This window comes from Alosa sapidissima, chromosome 3 (assembly GCF_018492685.1).
Source record: "Alosa sapidissima isolate fAloSap1 chromosome 3, fAloSap1.pri, whole genome shotgun sequence".
In the NCBI taxonomy this organism is placed as follows: domain Eukaryota; kingdom Metazoa; phylum Chordata; class Actinopteri; order Clupeiformes; family Clupeidae; genus Alosa; species Alosa sapidissima.
The window spans coordinates 30,694,676-30,717,913 of NC_055959.1; the positions used below are offsets into that span (position 1 = coordinate 30,694,676).

Consider the following 23,238-nt stretch of genomic DNA (forward strand, 5'->3'; position numbering starts at 1 on the left):
GGATAGCCAGAACAGATGAAACACGTTTTGATCAAACATAATTTACAAAGAGATCGTATCACACTAAAAGCTCATATTTTGTCACTAGCAACCTATATCTGTCCTCTGTCAAATACAGCTGCATTTTTTCAGCCCTGACCAAAACCGTTCAGGAATTATTTATGCAAAAGTGGAACGTGCGTAATGTTTTATTCTCCCTCCTTTTCAGCACGAATGAAACAGCATGAGAGAGCACGAACCATATCGTTTCTCCCATATTTTATTTGGCAAATTTGACAACAGTCAGCTTACATGGCGGTATGCATTTAGAATAAAGAATAACGTTCATGAACCCTTTTGTTTTGTTGTTGCCAGCATAAAAACAAGCTTACCATCGGCCTATCCGCAAATTTGAAACAAAAGGGATGAATTGAACGATGTCGAAGTCGGACAAATAGGTTCATATTGATATAGTTCATATTGAAAAAAGTTATACAATTTGGAACTCCCAACAGTTTTTTGATGGCATCTAATCATAACGTTAGCATGCGCAGTCTGCACCATACTGGCTTTAACAAATGATCTTCCTTACTGCAGAAATAGTAGATTGATGTTCCTGTCAACAGTATTAGTCTGAGCATTCTTTTTAAAAAGTAGGCCTAGGCTAAATGTTTCATTCAAAGCAGTGCTTTCTCTTCTGCCTCCTTCAGTCATGATAGCCAGACTGCACTGGGTCAAATGTCACTATGAAATGCGATTAATCAGCGTTATTATTTCTGTAATTAATTAATTAAAATTAACATGTTATTTTGACAGCCCTAATTGTATTATTTCATGATCGCTAAACGTTTGATTCCTTTTAATGTTGTCATCAGTTAACTTCATTCAATTGCGCTTGAAGTATGTCTTTCAGTGGTTAACGTTTGTAAATTGCGGTAAGGGGCGGAGAAAGTCGCTGTTTACCCGATGAACTCCAGGTTTGATAAATACGATGTAACATAAGTGTCATAGTGTGCGGGTTCTGCGGGTTGGCCATGGCGCTGATAACGGTATGTTCACAAATGTACATACATCTGGCCCTGTATATCTTATACAGTTTATGCACCACCTGCCTGTGTATCACATTGCACTTTTCTGCTTTTTTGCTGGTTAGACGCAAACTATGTTGTCTCTGTACTTACTTAATGACAATAAAGTTAAATCTAATATAATCTAATCTATGAGTTCTGAGCTGACAGACTGCATGATCCATTCAAATAATTCTGTTACTATACAAAAGACATAAGATGACTAACAGAGATCCAACAGACAATTTATTTTGCTCAGCAAGGACATTTACATCACTTGTGAATTGTTATTTCTTGTATGCTGGAAACAAGTTGAGTGGACGATGGGTTAGGTCCTTCAGCCACAAAGGTATTTTTAGACTGTGCTGCCAGCAGAGGTGGAAAAAGTATGAAAATATTGTACTCAAGTAAAAGTACCAATACTTTGATGAAATATTACTCAAGTACAAGTTAAAATACCGATCTGAAAATGTACTCAAGTAAAAGTAAAAAGTAGTTAATTTAAAATGTACTTTAAGTAAAAGTTACTTAGTTACTTTTTTTTTGGTGTCGTGAAGCCTTACAAACACACATTTCTGCAGAAATAGATGCCCGATAAGTGCCCAAAAAGCGTTGCAATATGGCCGCCGAGTGGAGGTACTTGCCTAAAAGGACTTTGGTCCTAGCTCGAATTGCTGCAGCTAAGGCAGCCATGTTCATGCTCCCAGTGTGTAGCGCTGTAGCTGCAGCAACTCGAGCTAGGTAAAACCGATTGTTTCAGTTTTGTTCATACCGACAGTACTCGGTGACGTTGAGAAATGTCAAAAATGTGAAAAATCGCCAGGGTTCTCCTTTAAGTTTGAGCAGTAGTTGATTTTCAAAGTTAGTTGCACTCATCCTTGGTCACTTTGCAGTGAACAGTAATCCAGCACAACTGAAAAGCCCCTGCAGGCAGCTGAGGCAGGCAGGCCAATGTTGAGTTGCAGGGAGTTTTTTTATATTTGGAAACGAGCAGAAGGTTCAGCAGATTAAAGGGCGTCAAACTAGGGGGGAAAGTGGGAAGTATAGGGCCCCAATGGAGGAGAGGGCCCTTGAAAAGTGGAATACGGGGGGCACAACATTTTCACCAGGCATTAGTAATAACTCAGGTAATCCACACAATAAAAATCCAAACAAGTCCATTAGTAGAGTCATGTGTAATGAAGTGGAATAACACAGGGGGAAAGTATTGAACACGCTAAGAAAAGGCACTAAGGCAAGGAAAGGGAAGGAGCGAGCTGGAATCTGTAAGTAGTTAGAGAGTAGCCTACTTATCCTTTCTATCTGTGCAAATTAATATAAGCTTGGTTAGTAGCCTACATATTGATGGGCTATAAAAAGGTTTTTCATTACCAAGGTGTCACACAAGAAACATTTCATGATGGATAAAAGCAAAAAGCTCTTCCAAGACCTTTGCAACCTTATTGTTGCAAAACCATATCAATGAAACTGGTTACAGATGCATTTCAAAACTTCAGAATCTTCCAGTAAGCAGCATGGGAGCCATTATCTGCAAGTGGAAGGAACATCACTGCATCATCAACCGGCCATATTTATGACCAGGGAGTCAGAAGGATAGTCAATTACAAGAGCCAAGGACCACTCGGAGAAAGCTCCAGAAAGACTTGAAGGCAGCCAATTCAATTAAACAGTTCTGGAAGTAACTAAAGATCAGGATTCACAAGAGGGACCCCTGGAATCTGTTTAGAACAATAGACCAATAGCACACCTGATACTGTGACTAATAAGTTTTGTCATACAGGAAATGTCTTGAAGCTGTCATTACAAACAAAGGCTTTTCCACAAAGTATTGAAGAAATTTCAGTAGGCACGTTCAATACTTTTTTCCTCTGTCATTCCACTTTATTACACATAACTCTTATGTTTGGATTTTTTATATGTGTGTTAACGTGTGGTGAACATTTTGAATAGACTCACTGGAAGTTTAGGCTAATTACTGAAAAAACATTTAAGCGTTCAATACTTATTTCCACCATATATTTATTTTACCTGAATATTTTAACTTCCTTCCTTTTAACTTCCTTCCTTACTTTAAATGTCAAAATGAATGTCAGACGAAATTTAAAGTTTGACTGATTGTGATTTTGTATACAACATAGTGAAAACTGTCTAAGGTCACTCTCTCTCTCCCTTGCTAAAGAGCTAAATTGTTTATTCCGCCTGCACGATTCATAAGTAGCCTAGTCTATCTTTTGTTTACTTAGTTGAGCATCGCTAGTAGGCCTAGTGGACCGCTAATTGTTGTGCTGCTGGTACAATGTCTTTCTCCAAGGAAGCCAAGTCAGGTTACCAAAAACAAAGGCCAAAACAGGAAAAAGAGAGACAGAGGAAACAACTGCTAATAAACTTCTTTCCAAAGAAAGGTGAGCACAAACGTCAAAACACGAAATCCCATGGGGTTTGCTTGAATGTGTCCGCAATCATTAGTGCTAAAACGAACTGAGACAACCCATTGAAATAGCGGAAAATACATACACATGTAGATGCATCTCGTGATCCATCTCCATCTCCATCACTTTCAGAAAGACTGCATGGCGCCAGCTTGATTCATGTCCTGTTGTTGGCTAGCCTACATGCTGATCATTATCACTTGGCTAGTGGTTTAAGGCGCGATTTTTTTCTCTCCCTTCCCGTTTCCGTTAGTCTTAACTTTTGTTTTTTGTTTTACTCAAGTAACGGATGGGATTTTTGATGTAGCGAAGTACAATACTTCACTCAAAATGTAATCAAGTAAAATTTAAAATACAGATTTTATAAACTACTTAAAAAATACAAAATACACAGAAAAACTACTCCATACAGTAACGTGAGTAAATGTATTTCGTTACTTTCCACCTCTGGCTGCCAGTGAGTATAATTCAATAACTTAATTACAAAATATAAGGGCATTTCTACAGAGCCCGGGAAGTGTTATTGCAAAATATCTCTGTATTTCGAGAAAATGTGCATCATTTTACAAAAATTAAAATGAGAGCACCAATTAGTGAAATGAGCACACGATTTTGTAAATCGTGCGCACGATTTAGTAAATTGTGCTCACAATTTAGTAAAATGTGTGTACAATGTACTAAATTGAGAGCATAATTTACTAAAATGAGCACACTATATAGTAAAACGTCCACACAATTTAGTAAAATGACTGCACGTTTTCTGGATATACACCAAAATTAGCACCAATACATTTCATTTGTTCATGACAATATATAAAATTGTAATCACAACGTCTGAAAATTCCTATAGCAAATACTGTCACTTTTGGCAACAGCAATCAGTCTCTAAGCATTTGTGATCTTGCGATTCCATAAATTCAACATACATTTCTCACTGGCAATGGATTGCAGTTTTTAATATTACCACAAAAAGTCATGCAAAAACATACTAAATTATAACATTATTCATGATTACTTCGTTTTCTTTAGTGTTTTAGAATAAAAATGTAAATGTTACTAAATAAGGCTACAGCATCCAATTAATTAAAGGAATGTTCCAGAGCAAAAACAACCTAGGCTAGCCTGGCGGGCCATCCTATATCATTGAAATGTATAGTCTGGAATCGAATCATTCACCTGCTTAATCCAAGGGGCGGGCAGAGAATTGTCTTTCAAACTGCCTAGGCATGCAATAGGCCAGCGCTACGACCATATCCGTATCCGGTCGGCAAAACGGCAAATACATCCTTCTTCGAAAGGAATGACTTGCTCTACTTTCAAAGAAAAGCACAAGTCCAACTCCTCCAAAGTTGACGCCAACGCCGATTCAAACAACCGCTCTTCGTTCGCCATAGCCACCTTCCTTGTTGTTCACCGTCGCAGGATGTCGTTATCCTGTTAAGCCCGCCTTAAGACTCTCTAACGAAATAGAGCGCTGTGATTGGAGAACATCCACGGTGTTAAGCCAATAGAAATTCCTATGGTTCGATACTAGACGTACAGGCTGAGCAAATTAATTTGCCGCCGCTAGGGTGCGTCTAGATTTCTAGGCTAAACCTAGGCTCTATTTTCAGCAGAGCATAATTACGTTAATTGATGGAGTTTTGAGCAAGAACGTTGTTTGGATTAACACCAAATTGGCTTACAGTGAAAGCAAACAAACATTAGCGATACAGGCTATACTTTCCGAGGTAGCTGCCAGATGCTGTCAATGACCATCATTCAAAATTGAGGCAAGCCCAATTTCACATTTTTATCGCTTCTTGATAAAGTAATGTTTAAAGGAACCATATGTAAGAAATGTAAAATAAAATGGCCCTGATATGTCACTAGACATTAAGAAATCATGTTCATTTCAAATACTTATATCACTGACAACAGTAGTCCGGCCAGGATATTGTCATTTAAAAAGTGAAGTTGCAGCCCTCAACTGTTGTTGATGTTGTGTTGTGTCATGTCATGTTGTGTTTTGGCCTGATGCGCCACCCTCTACCTCTATCTACTAATCACAAAGTCAGTAGTGTTTCAGCATCCGGGTTGGCAACCTCGAGTCAGAGGGGAGGGGGAGGGGACACACCACTCTACAGTAATTTGAAAGTGATTGCAGTACCAGTTTTGGCCACAATCTTACATATGGTTCCTTTAATATCAAATGTAGCTAATTTATGTAGGGGTACATTATCACAACTGTTCTTTTAAAATGTAACATATAACTGAACATTTCAGCAGGCGTCTGGAATACCTCCTAGCTGCTCCTAGGTTCAAGCGGCCAAAACGGGACTTCCAGAGTGTTTTTTGCAGCTGAAGTCGGCGGTGGTGTATTTAGTGCTAATGCAAACAACGTTCTTGCTCAAAACTCCACCAATTAACATAATTATGCTCTCAAACAACATTTTGATCCTGTTAGCTTCTGAAAATAGACCCTATGTTGTTTTTGCTCTGGAACATTCCTTTAAGTCCATGTCACACGGATTAAATGTTCTCCCTGTAACATCATTGCAAATGCAGATCATTAGCCTAGTGTTGTCCTGAGTATTTTTTTTTAAAATAAGAACCCCAGCTATGAAGAAGCAATATATTTTAAAATCATCAACATACTTCATAAGTAATTATTTTAATACTAACATGATTTCATCCTGCTATTGATATGACATGAAGGTGGCAGGATTAGGATTAGACATATTTTTGGTCTCTTCTTCCTTCTTCATTGGCAATGTGCTGTACAGTTGCATTGTGGTGGGAAGGAGCTTTGTAAGCCACTGCTCCATAGCTGTCAGAGGATGCAGATGTGAATATTTCAAATGAATGCATGTGTTTATGACTAGTCTGATTAAAAGACAAAAAGTGCAAGACACACGATTGAACTATTTCCCAGCTGTTTTTACATCGTGTACAGGTTGTTGTGTTAATATTTATTTTACAACATTGTTTACACATAGGTTATGGTGCAGAATGTGAACATACTTAGTCTTCTCAGGCTGAAGTCCTTTGTAGGCAACACAAGCCAATATCCCACCCAATAGCACCAATGCTCCTCCTATCCAAGCCACAAAAAGTGCAGGTCCAAAAGTGTACCTGGCATTTGAGACACAAACAAGCATTAATATCAAACACTATTCAGTGTACTGTATTATCATAGCAAATTTAACCTGATACAATGGCTTTAACCAGGGGTGAGATTTATAGTGAGATTTATTAGGATTACAAATACTGTACACTGCATACCTAACTGCAATAAGGATTATTTGTCTCCAGAGTTGCCATTCTGTCTTTAATATCACACATTCTGCTTTTCATTTCTACCTCAACAGGATCAGCTTACCTTGGAATAAGGTTTCCTCCCATTCCACCAATTCCTCCCATCTGTCCCATCATGCCACCACTATTGGAGTTATACATGGTACTCATAAAATTAGCCACAATCTGATTGGCATAGATTGAGGCTCCAGCGATGCCACAAATACCTGAATAAATAAAACTGAGAATCAGTCTTCTGTCTGTTTAGTCTTCAGTTAAGAAATATGCCATGCCAAAGTGATTTGGCTGTAGGCCAAATAATTATGCCTCATGGCTGTGATTTGGCTGTAGGCCACAGGTAATCACAGCCATGGGTACATCTTTTACCAACCCCATGATCACAAGTGCCTATACATACACACGTATACCCCCATACACATACACACACACACACACACACACACACACACACATATATGCACACACCTTCATTTAGACCAGGGGTCTCAAACACCCGGCCCGCGACGTATGACAAAATAATAATGTAATCCGGCCCTTGAGGCTATTAATTGCGACAAACAACGATACTGATTAAAATAGACGATAGATCCAGGTACGGTGACAAATCTCATTTGTAGGCCTACTCTGCTCCACTATGTGCAAGACATCCAGAGCTTGATTCAAACCCAAAATCGCTGCGCAAAGTTTTCAGGAAATACTTGTATTACACGCGAGAAACACAAAGACGTGCATTTGTAATGACGCGGAAGCGATGCAGGCCATAGTGTTGCAGAAACTGAAGCAGAAATTAAGCAGAAATAGGCCTACACCAAATGTTGAAAAACGTTCACGTGTGATGAAGTCTTAGGTAAGCTATGTTATTCACCTATTCTAATTCTGAAGGAGAATATCCTTTTGGAGATTATGATCGATCGTCTATGACAGTGATAGTCACGGTGCGTCTGTGAATGGAGGTGCGTGTATACAACGGTGTCCTCTAAGCATACCATGCTTTCCTCTGCTTAAATATGTTCATCCAGTATTTACTGAAAGGTGCATAATTTGAGGTGCTTGACAGTCAAAACAAGGTTTAGTTATGTCATTTTATTTGTCATGGACATGAATAAAGGGAACATTTTACCAACCCCTATTTTTTCATTGCACAGAAGTAGGCTCAACTGGCTCAACACAAAGTTAGTGTGGTTAACATTACCATTTGTCGAATCGGAATCACATCTGCAGGGAATAAGGTAAAACTACCTGCTTGTGATGACGTGCCAATTGTTTGTCCCCAGTTATTATACGGCTCTTCACAATGCAAGTAGAACGCTCCATTGACTTGAATGGGATTTTCCAAAGTTCTACCGGTCATTACCCAGCAAACATAAAGGTATGGTTTTCTACTATTAGGGAACCTCCCAGAACGTTCCCTAATGGATAATAAAAAATTATCCTTAATATGACCATCAGGGAACGTTCCCTTAATAAACATTCCCTAAAGGTTTCCTAATGGTTGCACAAAATACCTTTAGGGAACAATTATTTTAGGGAATGTTCCCTAATGGTTAAAAAATCCATATACCATCAGGGTATGGTGTTCCCTAAAGGTAGTTTTGTGCAAAAGAAAAATGTATACCTAATCCTAAAGAATTAATTAAGGTTGAATTTTTGTATAATCAGTGGAGTAGATCTGTCATCGTGTGGAGCTGATTTTGCCTAACGTGCCTAGGTGTGTCTGTGTGAGAGAGAGAGGGAGAGAGAGAGACGTCGTCGGGGTTGCCCTGACAACGCTAAACTTTTTGCCCCAAGTTTCAACCAAAGGTAGGTTAGCATTAGCTCTCCGTCTGGTTCGACCACGGATTCAAGAGGCTTAACAGCACCGGGGCTGTGCTGATTTGCACAGCGTCTTTCATGTTGAGGTTGCAACACTTCGTAATTTAGCTTTAGTTAGTCCCGGCATGCATTAATGAATTTCAATTGAAAGTTTGTTTTGATTTTAAACAATAGCCTATGGTTGAAACAGTAGGCCTATCCTTCTCTTGCTGGTGTTTTGAATAATAACATGATGGGATATGCCCATTGAAAATGGTTTAGTTAGGCTAGTTTATTGTTTATTATTTATAATGAGACACTGTAAACGTGAAAGTACTAGGTATGACCCGGTATATATATAGGCTACAGCTGCTTCATAGTGGTAAGACGAAGGAGGAGGATATATATGTCGCGCTGGCATGAGGTGAGTAGCCTACTAATAGATACACGCAGAAAATATGATGACTGTATATGACCAAATAATGACTGTCACATATGATACGTCTACTTAAATTTGTCCTATCATGAGCGGATATGTCTCCCAAGTCAAGTTATAGCCTAGTCAGTGCCCTGTAAGAAGGCTTTGATTTTTCTGTGCTTAATCGAGTTTTAAACATGATTCAAAAAACGTTCAGCTAACGTTCCCGGAACCAAAGATTTAACGATGAAGGAACGTTCCGGCGCTGTCAAGAAAACTTTCCTGAACGACCATGAGGGAGAGAAAGAAAGAAATCCACGTTTAAGGTGATAACACAAGCTGAGGGCCGTTACACCTCATAAGTGCATTTCTTTCTGTGAACCGAATGCCGTGGAGTCCATTATCTCACTTATTTTCCAGGGTACTTTTGAATGGGAATCGTAGGGGCACTACTATTTTGATACATGGTCGCGTCAAAATCGCTATTTTTAAAACACTAAGAAGGCTCAACACAACATGAAACTTTGATCGAAGTCATCAGTGTCTCTACACATGAACTTGAGCATTGAGAGCATTGTTTGTGTACACAGAGTTTACTAAAAGAAAGGTTTTGAACAACTCCCTTGGTTTTTCTGCTCGCCGCCATTTTGCCAGTCAAGGAGTGAGTTGTCCAAAACCTTTCTTTTTAGTAAACAATGTGTATATGAACCATTTTCTCAGGGACTTCTCTTTGGACATGTTTCTACCTCTTTTCTGACAAGTCCCCTCTGACAAGACAGTATTTAAATAAAAATATATTTTTACACCAGAACCCCCGACTCCAAGCATTATTGAAGGGTACATTGTTCTCCCCAGTGGTGGATGGTGCAAGCGGTGGTGGCACTAGCGCCCCACTCTTGTGACATTAACAGAACAGAACAAGGTAAAATGTGCTCAAAATTGGATGTTTTATGGGCACAATCCACCATATAGCTTGTTGGCCTGAGTCCAGGCTCAAAACTATATACAAATTTTTCTAAATGTCCATGGAGAAAATGAATGGGAAATTTGCTTCTGGAACCAGAACATATGTGGAGGTAGGCAGTCACTGTTGAACTCTGTAGACCTCTCCATATGTGTCAATTTACACGTCACTTCCACAGGTGATTTCTGGGAAAATAATGAGGATTTTGAATAATCATACTTGTCTAACTGTGTCTGTATTGAAGTAGCCGGGAAAAAAGATGTTGTGGCCTGCATACTTTTGATCTGACTAAGAGTGGTTTTTTTGCCATCTTTGAAACCATTTTAAAAGTGAACTTGCAATACCAAAGCTAACTACTTACAGTGACGGACTGGGATTAAAAAACGGCCCTGGCATTTTCACCAACCAGCGGCCCACACGGGGACACGCATTGCACACGCGTGCATGTGCCCGCAACAGCCAGATATAACTTCACATGCACGGACATAACACGTTTGTAGCCCCATTGGTGATGAACTCTAACTTTAATATGCATAAAGACTGAACCAAGAACATGGATATATCAATGCACAACTCCAAAAAAATGAATGCAATATGAAATATGAAAATGAAAAAAGAATAGCCTAGAATACATGGATTTCTATGCAACGTCACGAAAACATGCGTGCGCAAGAGCAGTGCTCTCCATGAAAAGAACAAAATGAGTTTCTGTGCTGAAAACTGCACCAATTCGAAATCACGATGGTTAGAGTATGTTCAATATCCCTAAAGGAATGCATGTCTTCGCCAAAAAGGACAAAATACGATGTTAATGCAAATGAACGGCAACTGGAATCCATGCATTTCCACGGAATTATTTTTGGAATCTGATCCCTTATCATACCTGTTCATTCTTACTCGTCGCTCGACTTATCGTGACTAAATTCAAGATGGCTGCAAACGCTAAACTTCGTGAAGATACTGTCTGCATAAATCGTCTTGTAAGTAAACTACCAGTGCTTTTTCAAAGTTCTCAATGTTTCATTTTAAATGTCAGGGCCCTCGGAAGTCTACCAATGAAGTGTGGAGATACATTGAGCCTCGTAAATGGTGTAAAACAGTGATTTATTTGCATGGCTAGCCCGATGCCGAAGCACCACCATTGAAAAAGCTGTTGGTAGCATCGGCTAACTAGCGCCAGATTTTGGAGTGCAGGGGACAAGCCGAGATAGGCTATGAGACATACGTTCACAATCGGTATCATGTTTCAACACACTTTAGGTCAATATCACACTGGAATTCTCCTTTAATTAACGTCATGCAGTTAACAAGGTGCGAAGGAGCTTGCTCTTCTCTGCAACCCTGTCTATCACGTCATCAGCATCCAAGTTCATTATAGGACCTCTTTCTCTGTCGCCATCAGCATAAAGGCCTCCAAATTATCCTATGACAATCGTGTCCTTAGGCGATTCTTGATGAATTTAAGAGTGGAAAAACTCTGTTTGCATGCCACTTGAGTACATGACAGTGTTAGTAGGAATTCATTTGCTAACCATATAGGCTATATTTGTAGGCACAGGTAGAGAGGTTTAACTGCTGGAGAAGGAAATAGCAACAGATTGCACAATTCTTGCAGGTAGCACATTTCTTGCTCACCAGGTTTATTTCTGTATCTTCCTATAACTCCGCGGCATCATCAAAGTCCGACGCTTTGACTGTATACTCGTTTAGAGGAGACTTTTTCAGGCTGTCCCAGTGCGTGGCGAAATGTGTCAATTCCGACTGTAGATTTTCAACCGTAGCACCTTCAACTGAATTTAAGCAGACATGCCCTTATGTTTCGAAGTGCATTTGGGGGCAGTTTATTAGCTTTTATAAGGGGAAAATTCTGAGGATCAAGGCATGCTAGATCGGCAATTCCCCGTGCTGAAGGAAGTAGACGCATTCGGTTATGAAATTCCCAGAAGTCATTGCTTCATGTAGCCTAACTTTTGCAAACCAATAATAAAATAAAAGATACAGGCAGCATATTTATTGTATTCCAATTTCAAACAATGCACTTTTAAATCATTTGATTGAATAAGGTTACAAAAGAATGTAGACTGATGTAAATATTGAGGGTCACCATGACTGTAGTGTAGAGACTCATGTCTGGTATAAATACTGATCAGTTTCATTTAGTGAAGGAGGAAAAGGGAGTTAGAGATAAATAGCTTATTTGAAGCCATTTAACAATATTGATGCTTGATAGTGGGCCGAGAGATATTGTAAAACCGTCTTTACGATAAATGGGCCGCGCAAACCCGACAAGCATGCCGCTCCGTGATTGGCCGGCCCAAACGGCCCACGAGAGGCCGCGGCCCTTCTGGCATCTGCCCAAATGCCAGACCGTCCAGTCCGTCACTGACTACTTACTTAGCACAATACATATTCAGGGCAAGTGAGGTTTGTCGTTGGCTAGCCACTGTAGCATAATACATGTAGGTAGCGGCAAATAAGTTTTAGCTTCTACATCTACATTGACTGCATTCTATATGCCACTATGCTGTTCCACTCAGTTCCATCGGCTACTTTTAAGTTCAAATAATAATCTTCAAGACCCAAACAAAGAACAACATCAACAAAAAAATCATTATGTCCACCTGCAACCATAAACATGATTCCAGCAGTCAGAGTCATTTTTCCTCTGGGAGAGTCTTCCATGTTGCCCATTCTCAAGCATTTCAGGGAGAAAAGGCTAATCAGACCACTGATGACCCCCATAACGATTCCCACAATCATCAGGGCCCTCACAGCTTGAAAAGAACCTAAGAAATATAATAAAAAAAATACTTCAGTCCCATTTCAGTTAGTGAACTTTGAGACCAGGCATTTAAAAAGAATCCTTTGCATTTCCCTTCATTCTGAGCAGAAATGTTAGTTATTACGTTCCAAAGGCCTTTCTTCTAATTAATAACCAGTTAAAACATTATAGAAGAATGGTGAATAACATTCTTTTTAAAATTACAATGCCTTTATAAAATAATTTATGGCAGATGGCACAATAAATGCCTTAATCAAAGCATATCATTTATGAAGGCAAACTGTTAAAAGCCTTGAAAGTTATCCCACTTTAATAATATAAACGAGCCATACCAGTCAATGGTATGAAGGAAATGCTTTAAACTATGACGGATAAATTATTATTGCTGTTGCAATATCATTGACTCAGTGTTTTACAGTAGGCCTACAGTAATGGCTTTTTACAATCTATGAGTATATGTTTGTCATTTTACACCTAAACATTAATCAATTAATCAGTCAATCAATTAAGAAAAAACTTGCACACCATTATTTGCCGTTGAAAAATAAATAAATAAAGTGTTTAATCCATCAAGCCAAGATACTACCAAGTGAGGTGATGTACAAATGTTTCGGTCCTCAGACCTTCATCAGTGCAAACACATAAACATTAGGAATTTAACTGAATAGCGAAATATCTTCCGACCTAGAATTTACACACTGTTTCAGTCTCAAGTTAGATAAATGATAAGGCAGCTAACAACTGAACAGAAGAGTGGTTTTACACAGTAAAATGAGGATCTTTACTCTCATTAAATTTAAATCCTCAGACAAAATACTGTGACATAAGTAATTACTTCAACAAGTTTTAAATTATGTGTTATTACATATTTTAACTATTGTTTGGGTTGTAAATACAAAAGCAATAGAATGGTACTATTGTATTGGGATACTCACCTGAGTAACCCAGGAGACCATAGAAAGGCCGACATTCGGTAAACCCTGATGTGGATACTTCACAATTTCGCCAAAGTCCCTTATAAGTGTACACAGCAGTCACAACATCCCCTTGACGATCCTGACTGCTCCAGTTATCCATGGCAGTGGAGGCAATAAGAGCTGCAACACCAAGAATGCCCAGGACAAAAGCACCAGTCTGTAAGATGGTGGAGGCCATGTTTGGTCTTTTCTCTTTTCTTTAAAAAATATTTCTCAGCAGTGAAGCTGACCTAGAAAAACTAAAGTTGTGTTAGGTGGGGCTGCTCCGTGGATTGATATAGCGCATGCTCTGAACGAGGATTTGTGAAAAGCAGAGATAGGTGTACCTGGTACCATTTCACTGTTCAACGATGTATGGGTGATCCAAATATGGTCACAGCTTCTTCCACAAGAAAGAATGGACAAAACAAATACACCCAGGCAAGGGTGTAACCAGGTATGTACAAATATGCAAATATACACATACAAACAGTTTCATTTGATGAACAGTTATTGAAAATCAAAAAAAGTTAAACTATTGATATGATTGTAAAGTTGGTCAAATGAGTAACAGTCTAGCTAAGCTAGTCTCTGGTCAACAAATTTGATGAGAGGAATTTATTCAACGGTGGCTATGCAAACACACACAAAATAGTGTCTCTGATATGACCAGCGGGTCATACAGTACGTAAGGACATTTGAGTCAGTCAGCTTTTCCAATCTGAGTCAAAGAAGCACATATAAATGATGTGCTTGCTTAAATGGCCTGTAAACATCCACCACATGGGAGTTACAGCCATGTTGTTTCAGCCATGTATGCAGTTGATAGCCTGACATTACAAACTGAAGTCATTCTTCAGGTCATAGACATTCAAGGCGCGGTACTCAGGAGGTGGAATAACAGACTGGCATTGCAAACATTGTTTAATTCCATCTCTACGTAAATGTTAAATTCTATTCCCTGGGTATAAAAAACGAAACACAGTTAATTTTCACAACACATTTCACTTTAAAGGGTTGTTGCAAAAATCCGGTAATGTTAACATTGACAACACAATGATGACTCAAAGAACACTTGTGTTGAGCTCAGTTTACCTCTGGGCACACCAACTCCATATCACAAATGCACACACAGTCACAGGTCTTATCAGTTTGCAAACACATACTTGATGCTGTGATTAAAGAGAGCTTCATTCTTCGCATATGAGTCGATACTCACAAAGTTTCACACACGGTCTCTTCAGACCAATGACGAATAAAGACATTATCTAAAGTTATCTGGAATAGTATGAGTGCAAATATCATATCCAACATCTTATTGCACATGGACATGTGCTATCTGCAAAAAACGCCTTCAAAAAGATGCAGTCAACTGGTGGGACTGTTACCTTTAAGGGACACCTGACTAAATACAGTATGACCTTCACTGAAGAGTCAGTAGAATAAAACATTTCCTGTATCCTCACCACAGGACTTCAAGGCTGTAGGAAATGTTAGGGACCTGGTAGGAGGGCATGGCTGGTAGTCCTTCTGTGTCAGCAATGGAATGAACTGGACTTGCATCATGATGAAGTTGCACTGGACTTGAGAAACGTGGCCCTACATCTGGTGTGGAGGACTGTGGAGAGCTTTCAGCTTCATCTTCATTATCTGCCTCAGGATCATGCATAGGATTTGGGCCTTTGACCTGAAATGACCGCGACTTTAGTTTAGTTTCTAGTTTTGGTTTATATTACCATTACCACAATGTGATACAATATTCTAATAAAGGCTGCATGAATATTTCCCATGGCTAAGAAATCTAAAGAAGTATCACAGTACACATTACTTCTTTGTGTCAGAAATGTTTACAATCGGCTGATTAACATAAATCATTAAAACAACGGATTTATTAATACATACCTTATCATGGCTCTCAGTGTCTGAAGTGTCCGACTCTGTGATTGAATGTACAAATGGTCTTGTACACAGGTAAAGTCTAACCATTTTCAGCTTTGACTGCTCATAAAGGTCTGCGATAGTACTAGTTATGGCCACAGGCTGTTTCTTGAAATCACATATCTCATATGTAAAGTCCTCAATAGGTCCTTTAGGTCAGGGGTCCCCAACCTTTTATGTACCATGGACCGGTTTGATTCCTATTTTTTTTTCACGGACCGGCAGCGGGGTGGGGGGTTCGGGGGTTCCATGTTCCATATGTGTTGTGCATGCATTACTTGAAAAGAACTAGCTCCAGTTATGTATGAACAGTGAAGGTAACGATCTCTTGTGAAAAACGTGAACTTGAAGAAGTGAAAATTGAACAATATGAACTATGAATATTGAACAACTTGAAGCTACATCTATAAATGTGAACATGCTTAACAAAATATGGGAACAAAACATGGGAACTAAACGTGCATTACGAATATAATCAGTGGTAGCCCTGCTTGTTTCCCTGCAACAAGAAGCTTCCATCTGGGGGTGATGGAAGACAGTGACACCCTCAGTGTGTTTGAAATGTCCAGTCGATTGCGCAATTTGGTCTTAGTTGCAGTCATTGCCGAAAACCCGGCCTCGCATAGATACGTTGTGGGAAACGTTTTCAGCGCTTTTACGGCTATCTCGGGATATTCTGCTTTGTTTTTGATCCAAAAACCCGCCAGAGAGGTTTCCTTATACACACTCTTAAGACCACCGTCATTTGCAATTTCGATCAACTGCTCTTCCTCCTGCGCTGACAAGTTAGGACTATTCGGGATATTGACAAATGGGTTGCGGACCCACTCATTGATTTGCCGTGGATCTTTGTTTGGAGGATGGCAAGTAACGCTCAAACTCATTTGAAAGCGCAACAAGGTGATAGCCCACCAGTTGCGAGAGAAAGGGCCCTGCCTCAGTCTCTCCCAAAACCCCCACTACTGTTTGGAACATATCAAATACACCCCGGTCCACTCGTCGTCCCCACAAATCAAGCTTGGCTTTAAATGCAGCGACTTTATCTGCCAGTTTAAAGACAGTCGTCATTCTCCCCTGGAGTGACAGGTTGAGGTCATTAAGCAACCCGAATATGTCACACAGGTAAGCGAGTTTTGACACCCAGTCCTCATCATAAAATGTGCAGCTAACGGTGACTTTTTTTCTGTAAGAAATCTCTGCAGCGGCTCTCGCAACTCAAACACTCTGGCCAGTGACCTGCTAAAGATGCTTGTTTTTTGTTGCTCATTCTAGCAGTTTAGCTAACTTCGTGTGACACTACTGTTCGCCAAGAACTGATCAAGTGAAGTGAGCTGACCTGAGGCTGCGCAGCGTTGAAGGCAATATGTAAAAGTGTTGAAGGCGGGACAGACAGACGTAAGAAAATAGACCTTGCAAAATGCAAACATGCGTGCAATCAAACAACTGCATATAGGCCTAAGCCATGTAAAAACGTGACATTATTGCGAATTAAATTTAGTTTAGTTTGCATGCATTTTTTTAAACTCATGTCGTAGGCTACGGCCCGGTTAGGAATGTCCTGCGGCCCGGTGGTTGGGGACCGCTGCTTTAGGTGACTTGCCCTCTGTGAAGAACAGATTCTTTGCCATCACCATGATCTGTTTCACTGAGGTACTTTTCTCCAGCACCAGATGCCTTGTTCCTCCACCATTCTTAGACCTCACTTGATGAAAGCTATGATTCTGATAATGTAGCCAACCTACTTCAATCCTCCGTTTGCTTCTTATGGCATTTGCTGCGGAAATTTTTGTTTGGCTCGTTCAGCATTATACCGTACAGTAAAAAAAAAGTACATTGGTTCTCAGGTGTAGGGACCAGGGTCCCAGAGTTAAATTAACATTGGTATCAAAGGGATCTAGCCTAATGCTAGGACCATGGGCAATGGAGGCATTCTGAAAGTGGGTGGGACATTTCAGTGGGGGGTATGGGGGTCCTCCCCCAGACATTTTTTTTTGGACTAGATGCAATTTCCTGAATTCTGGTACATTTTACCAGGTTATTTAGATACTTCTATATAACAAAATAAAGCCAGCCTACGAAATTAATAAAAAGTAAATCATGCATAATTTAAAAATAACTCAATATATAGGCTACTTGGCTACGCAATGAGGTTTCCATTACAGCACTGCGGACGTTCAATGAAAGCGGATAAAGTAAATTAAATATCAAACTAAAGCGAAAATGTCATGCTTTTGAAGGCCTACCATTGTGCAGTCTAGCTGTGGTTAGTGACGTGATGCTGTTAATGGGGAGTTTTACATAAACCTATAGGTTATTATTTATTTGGCGTACAAACAGCACTGGTATTTCGCACGGCAATAGTGGGGGGGTCCAAACTAACAATTTTAAAAAGTGGGTGGGTGTTTTGTAAGAATTTAAGAAATGTTTGTATATTTTTACTTTTAAATGCATCAATCTGGTGCACTTTTATTTTTCACAATTCAGAGGTCAGACTTATTACAGGCTTATTTTTATGGAAATATTTGTGCTGTAGCCTAAGCTATTTTGCACTTCAGAATTAAAACCATACATACACAGGTGGAATAGTTATGGTGATATTGCAATAAGTTCACAACCACAAAAACATATGGTCCATTTCACAGTTCAGAAATGTTCAGCACTCCATGAAATTATGCAGAAGTGGTCACCTGTGTTTTTCATCTAGTTCATTTAAGATAATATATTGGTCATTGTAATGGCCATAGCCTACAGGCTATTCCTTTTTCAGGATGTACCCATATCTGCATGATGTGAATGTTTGCATATGGCTTATGTCAGGCTTTATATCAATATTTGTGTCTCCTTATTTGATTTTCTTTATATTTTTGCATTAATGTCACTAGAAAGCATGGCAATATAAATATATTCATTTATCTGTGTAAGTGGGATTGGCTGGAACCTGACAATATAAGAACCATGATAGTGGAATAATCTACTGAACAATTTACAAAAATGTATGTAGGCCTACTGACAAATAGTTTACATTAGAATACATTATAATTTCGCCCCAATGAGGCTATGTAGAAATGTGTTGCAATTTCAAAAACAGAGGCATGCTTTATATCCTCGTATTCGGTACGGTTTGCTGTTTATTGTGATATTAGGTTTGCCACATGTTGTGTGAAGGGTTAGTGAGATATTACAACCGAGAGTAATGGGTGTGCACTGTGTGCAAAATGCAAATATGATTAGCCTAAATTGCACGTCGGTTCAATGATAATTGTCTCGCGAACCATTTATCACAGCAACTTGGCGCTAATATCATTGGAAAGCTTAGATTCCGCTCGTTCACATGATGTGTGATATCATGTATATGTTTAGTTTAGTTGAACCTCATCTGCCAGGTATTTGACCTACCACGTTGACACTTCAGCGTGAAAAATACTCAAAGCATAGGCCTACCTGAAGCCGGGGGAATGCGCCTGGGATGGCTTTTGAAGTAGCATCGCAAATGAGAGAAAATTTAGAAAATTCCACAGACAGGGGGTGCTCTTGAACCCTCTCACCGTCTCTGAAAGCATAACCGTGGCTCAACAGGTAGATCTATAGGCTAAACTCATTTTTCAGGCATCTGACCGACCGGGTTGACACTTCAGCGTGAGAAATCGTGGGTGTGGCGTGTGAGTGTGTGAAACTAATCAAATGCGTGTGTCTCACGGCCAATACGTGAGAGTTGGCAGCTATGATTATAGTCATTATGGCCTTTAAGAACATTTTTTTGGGGGGAGGTGGGGTAAGCTAGTGCACTATAGACCCCTGTGGCACGGCTTAAGTTTTTGTCCTTAATGGCATTTTTTCCCCTTACATTACTTTTACTTTTATACTTTAAGTAGTTTTAAAACCAGTACTTTTACACTTTTACTTAAGTAAAAAGCTTGGGTTGATACTTCAACTTCTAGAGAAGTCTTTTAAAACCCTAGTATCTATACCTCCACTTGAGTAATGAATGTGAATACTTTTGACACCTGGTCTTAAGAGAGCCAGATTGTATGCTTAAAGCCTGAGACTGGCAGTTGCTGCAGGTGGCCTGAACACCTGGCACAAAATTCTAATTGCTTATTGGCCGTATTGTGATATCATAATCACCATGTTAAGTCTATGGGGAAATTTGTAATCGTTTTTAATTACTAGTTTAATTAAAAAGTATAAAAGTTACAAAGATGAAAAGTCATAGCAACCTGGTCCATTTGAAAACCTACGTTACAAAGTTTGAACGAAGTTTCTAAGTTAAACGGTTCAAGAGAAATTGCGTACGGAAAAAGTGGTAAGCGGAATAATAAGAAGCCTAGGAAGAACAGTATAAGAAGAAGAAGACTTCGGATAACAGAACAGTGCATTTTCATGCACTGTAACTAGAAAATGTAACTTTGAGGAAATTACCAGTGCATGAAAATGCAAAACATATATTAACATGAAATGCAAAACAAACTTTTATTTGGAAACAGTTGGCGGGAGTCATAGTTGATGCCAACTGACAGTTGAAATGGCTAAACAGTTAAACAGTTGAGTAGTTTGAATAGTTAAATTATTTAATAGTGAATTATTGTAGTGAGGACATTTATTTTGAAACAGTTGTGGAAGTTTCAAGTTGTGAAACAGTTCAGTATCTCCCGAATAACAGTTCAGTAACAGTTTGAAACTAGAAAATGTAAGTCATAGTTGATCACAACTGACAGTTGGAATGGCTGAACAGTTCAATAGTTGAGCAGTTTAAATACTTAAATTATTTAATAGTGAATGAATAGATGTGCATAGGATGTTGATAAGACAGATAGTTTAATGGATGAAGTGAAGAAAAAGAAGTGAAAGAAAGTGGGGAAGAGAACAGTGAGCTATCCAGTCCAATGGAGAGAGACACAGAGAAGAGGTTCCATTGAAGTTGCTGCAGTCAGTGAGAGAGCACAGGTGCAGTTAATTGCATTCCAAATTGTTAATAGGGGCTTGTGAACTTTGACAAAAAAAAGAGGCCGAACAAAATCGACACCCCCTCCCCCCGTAAAACTGGCCGTATCTTGATCTTACATAAAAGTCATTTTACAGTGTGTCTCCTGGGTAAAATAGGTACACCCGGTAATTTTTTCAGAATTTTTTGAGACCTAAATGCGTGGGCCCTGGTTGAATTGACGTGCAATGACCCATGATGTAAAATATCAAACAGAGTAAAACCAGATAATGCAGAGATAGTTACAATGGTGTTGCTAGGGTACATATGATGGTTGCTTTGCAAAATAAAGAGGTTGCTATGGTGGTTGCTAAGTTAATCATATTGGTTGCCATGGTGGTTGCTAGGTTGACATAGTGGTGGTTGTTAGGTTGTTGCTAGGATAATTCAGATGGTTGCTAGGTTGTTGTTTGGGAACATATGGTGGTTGCTATGCAAAATAAAGTGGTTGCTATGATGGTTGCTAGAGTAATCATGTTGGTTGCTATGGTGGTTGCTAGGTTGACATTATAGTGGTGGTTGCTAGGGTAAATAAGATGGTTGCTAGGCTGTTGCTATGGTACCTATGGTGGTTGCTATGCGAAATAAAGCAATTGCTATGCTGGTTGCTAGGGAAATCATGTTGGTTGCTATGGTGGTTGCTAGGTTTACATTATAGTGGTGGTTGTTAGGTTGTTGCTAGGGTAATTAAGAGGGTTGCTAGGCTAGTTGTGGTGGTTGCTATAGTACCTCAAGTGGTTGCTAGGCTGGTTGCTACGGGTTAATCATGTTGGTTGCTAGGTTGTCATTGTGGAAGTGGTTGATAGGTTGTTGCTAATTGGATAGGTTGTTGCTGGTAATTGAGGTGGTTGACTACTGTATGCTGTTGCTAGGTTAGTTGTGGTGGTTGCTATGCTGGTTGATAGGTTAATCTCATTGGATGCTATATTATATATATATATATATATATATATATATATATATATATATATATATATATATATATATATATATATATAAGGCTGCCAGTCTTATAACATGTTATTTTTCTATATTTTTGATATGTTGCTGAGTGGATCATAAGCAATGAAGAAAAGTGATTGATAATGACTGACTGACTATTATTGTGTTACATGCTTCAAATGTAAAGCACTTTGAGCTGCATTCTGTGTATGAAAGGTGCTATACAAATAAAGCTTATTATTATTATTATATTGGTTGCTAGGTTTTAACTGTGGAAGTGGTTGCTAGACTGTTGCTAGGGTATGTTACATGGGTGCTAGGCTGTTGCTAGGGTAATCAGGTTGGTTGCTTTATTGGTTGATAGGTTGTCATCATGGAAGTGGTTTATAGGTTGTTGCTAGGGTACTTAAGGTGGTTGCTAGGCTGTTGCTAGGTTAGTTGTGGTGGTTGCTATGCTGGTTGCTAGGTTAATGTAATTGGTTGCTAGGTTTTAACAGTAAAAGTGGTTGCTATGTTGTTGCTAGGGTATCCATGGTTGCTACTCTCAGAAATAAAGGAGTTACTATAGTGGTTTTCTAGTATAATCATGTTGGTTGCTATGGAAACTGACATAGATGCTTTATTTCAATGGTTGCTAAGTTGGTTGCTAGGTAGGTGGTATAGTTGACTGTAGGCATAGTTGATGATAACTGACAGTTGGAATGGCGGAACAGTTAAATAGTTGAGTAGTTTAAAATGTTAAATTGTTTAACAGTGAATTGTTGTAATGAGCCAGATTGTATGCTTAAAGGTGCTCACAATGCCACGCGTTTGTTAGGCTAAAACATTTTATGTCACTTACCGCAAACATCACCTAACCAACTGCTGGCTGTCTGTGTCCTGAATACACTGTAAAACGCGATCTCTGTGGACAGCGAGCCCAGGCTCCAAAAACCTGTAATTATGACGTGTCAATAAAAGTTTTGAAGTAACTATTTGTGTTCATGGTGTGTAATGTCTCACTGTGATAATGAGTGTATTTAGAGCAAGAGGTAGCGTTATTCCTTCAATTATTATTATGATAACGCATTATCCGTGTTGACAGGTGAGTTTCGAGATTTGAGCTCAGCATTGTTCAGGAGTAGGTGATAATGATTGCACCTGGGAGAGGTAGGCTACATTCCCTTTATTATTATAATCACTATTGATAACGCATTATATATGGAACAGGAGAGAATGCATCTCGATCAGCAAGTGTTTCTGGGTTTCGCGATATGATTTCAGCATTGTTCAGTAATAGGTGCTAGGCTACGCTCATTTTTAAAAGATGCATTTAATCCAAAGTCATGTCAGCTCTCTATGCAGGGAGTAGGGCTGTCACTTTTTATTCGAACATGACGTGAAATATCCGTAGTCGAACTATAAATAAACTATTCGGTTTTTAGTACTGTGTAGCACATTTCTACAGTCTATGATTAGTTTTATTTTATTGTTTGCCATCTCATTCAGTGCTCTATGATCCAGGGCTCATGACCAAATCAAGCCAATATAATAGCCAGTAGCCACAATGAGCCCATGCAGCCACACTGTTTCGACAATGAAAGATAACGCACAGAACGGCCAGCAGACAGATAATTACGTCCCCAACTCATCTAAAATGTGGTGTCTTGAAATACTTTGGGTTCTACACCATAGATGGTAAAGTAACCGTTAAA

At 39.2% G+C, this 23,238-nt stretch overlaps 1 protein-coding gene across 1 annotated transcript; it reads right to left on the reverse strand.

The window, feature by feature from the left end:
* Positions 1 to 6,187: 6,187 nt before the first annotated feature.
* cldn18 (claudin 18) lies at positions 6,188 to 14,168 on the reverse strand. The gene is made up of 5 exons (XM_042086576.1): positions 13,663 to 14,168; positions 12,567 to 12,731; positions 6,837 to 6,978; positions 6,479 to 6,589; positions 6,188 to 6,284 (listed from the first exon to the last, which is right to left on the reverse strand). The coding sequence occupies exons 1-5, from the start codon at positions 13,880 to 13,882 to the stop codon at positions 6,188 to 6,190; spliced, it is 735 nt and encodes a 244-aa protein (XP_041942510.1). The 5' UTR covers positions 13,883 to 14,168.
* Positions 14,169 to 23,238: the final 9,070 nt, after the last annotated feature.

What these genes read in the sequence shown, in the direction of transcription:
- cldn18 (XM_042086576.1), bottom strand. Translation starts at nt 13,882, where the DNA reads ATGGCCTCCACCATCTTACAGACTGGTGCTTTTGTCCTGGGCATTCTT. An exon ending in GGAGGAAACCTTATTCCAAG is followed by an intron (nt 6,590 to 6,836) that starts GTAAGCTGATCC and finishes CTCAAATGCCAG; the next exon opens with GTACACTTTTGGACCTGCAC. An exon ending in CTTCAGCCTGAGAAGACTAA is followed by an intron (nt 6,285 to 6,478) that starts GTATGTTCACAT and finishes ATCCTCTGACAG; the next exon opens with CTATGGAGCAGTGGCTTACA.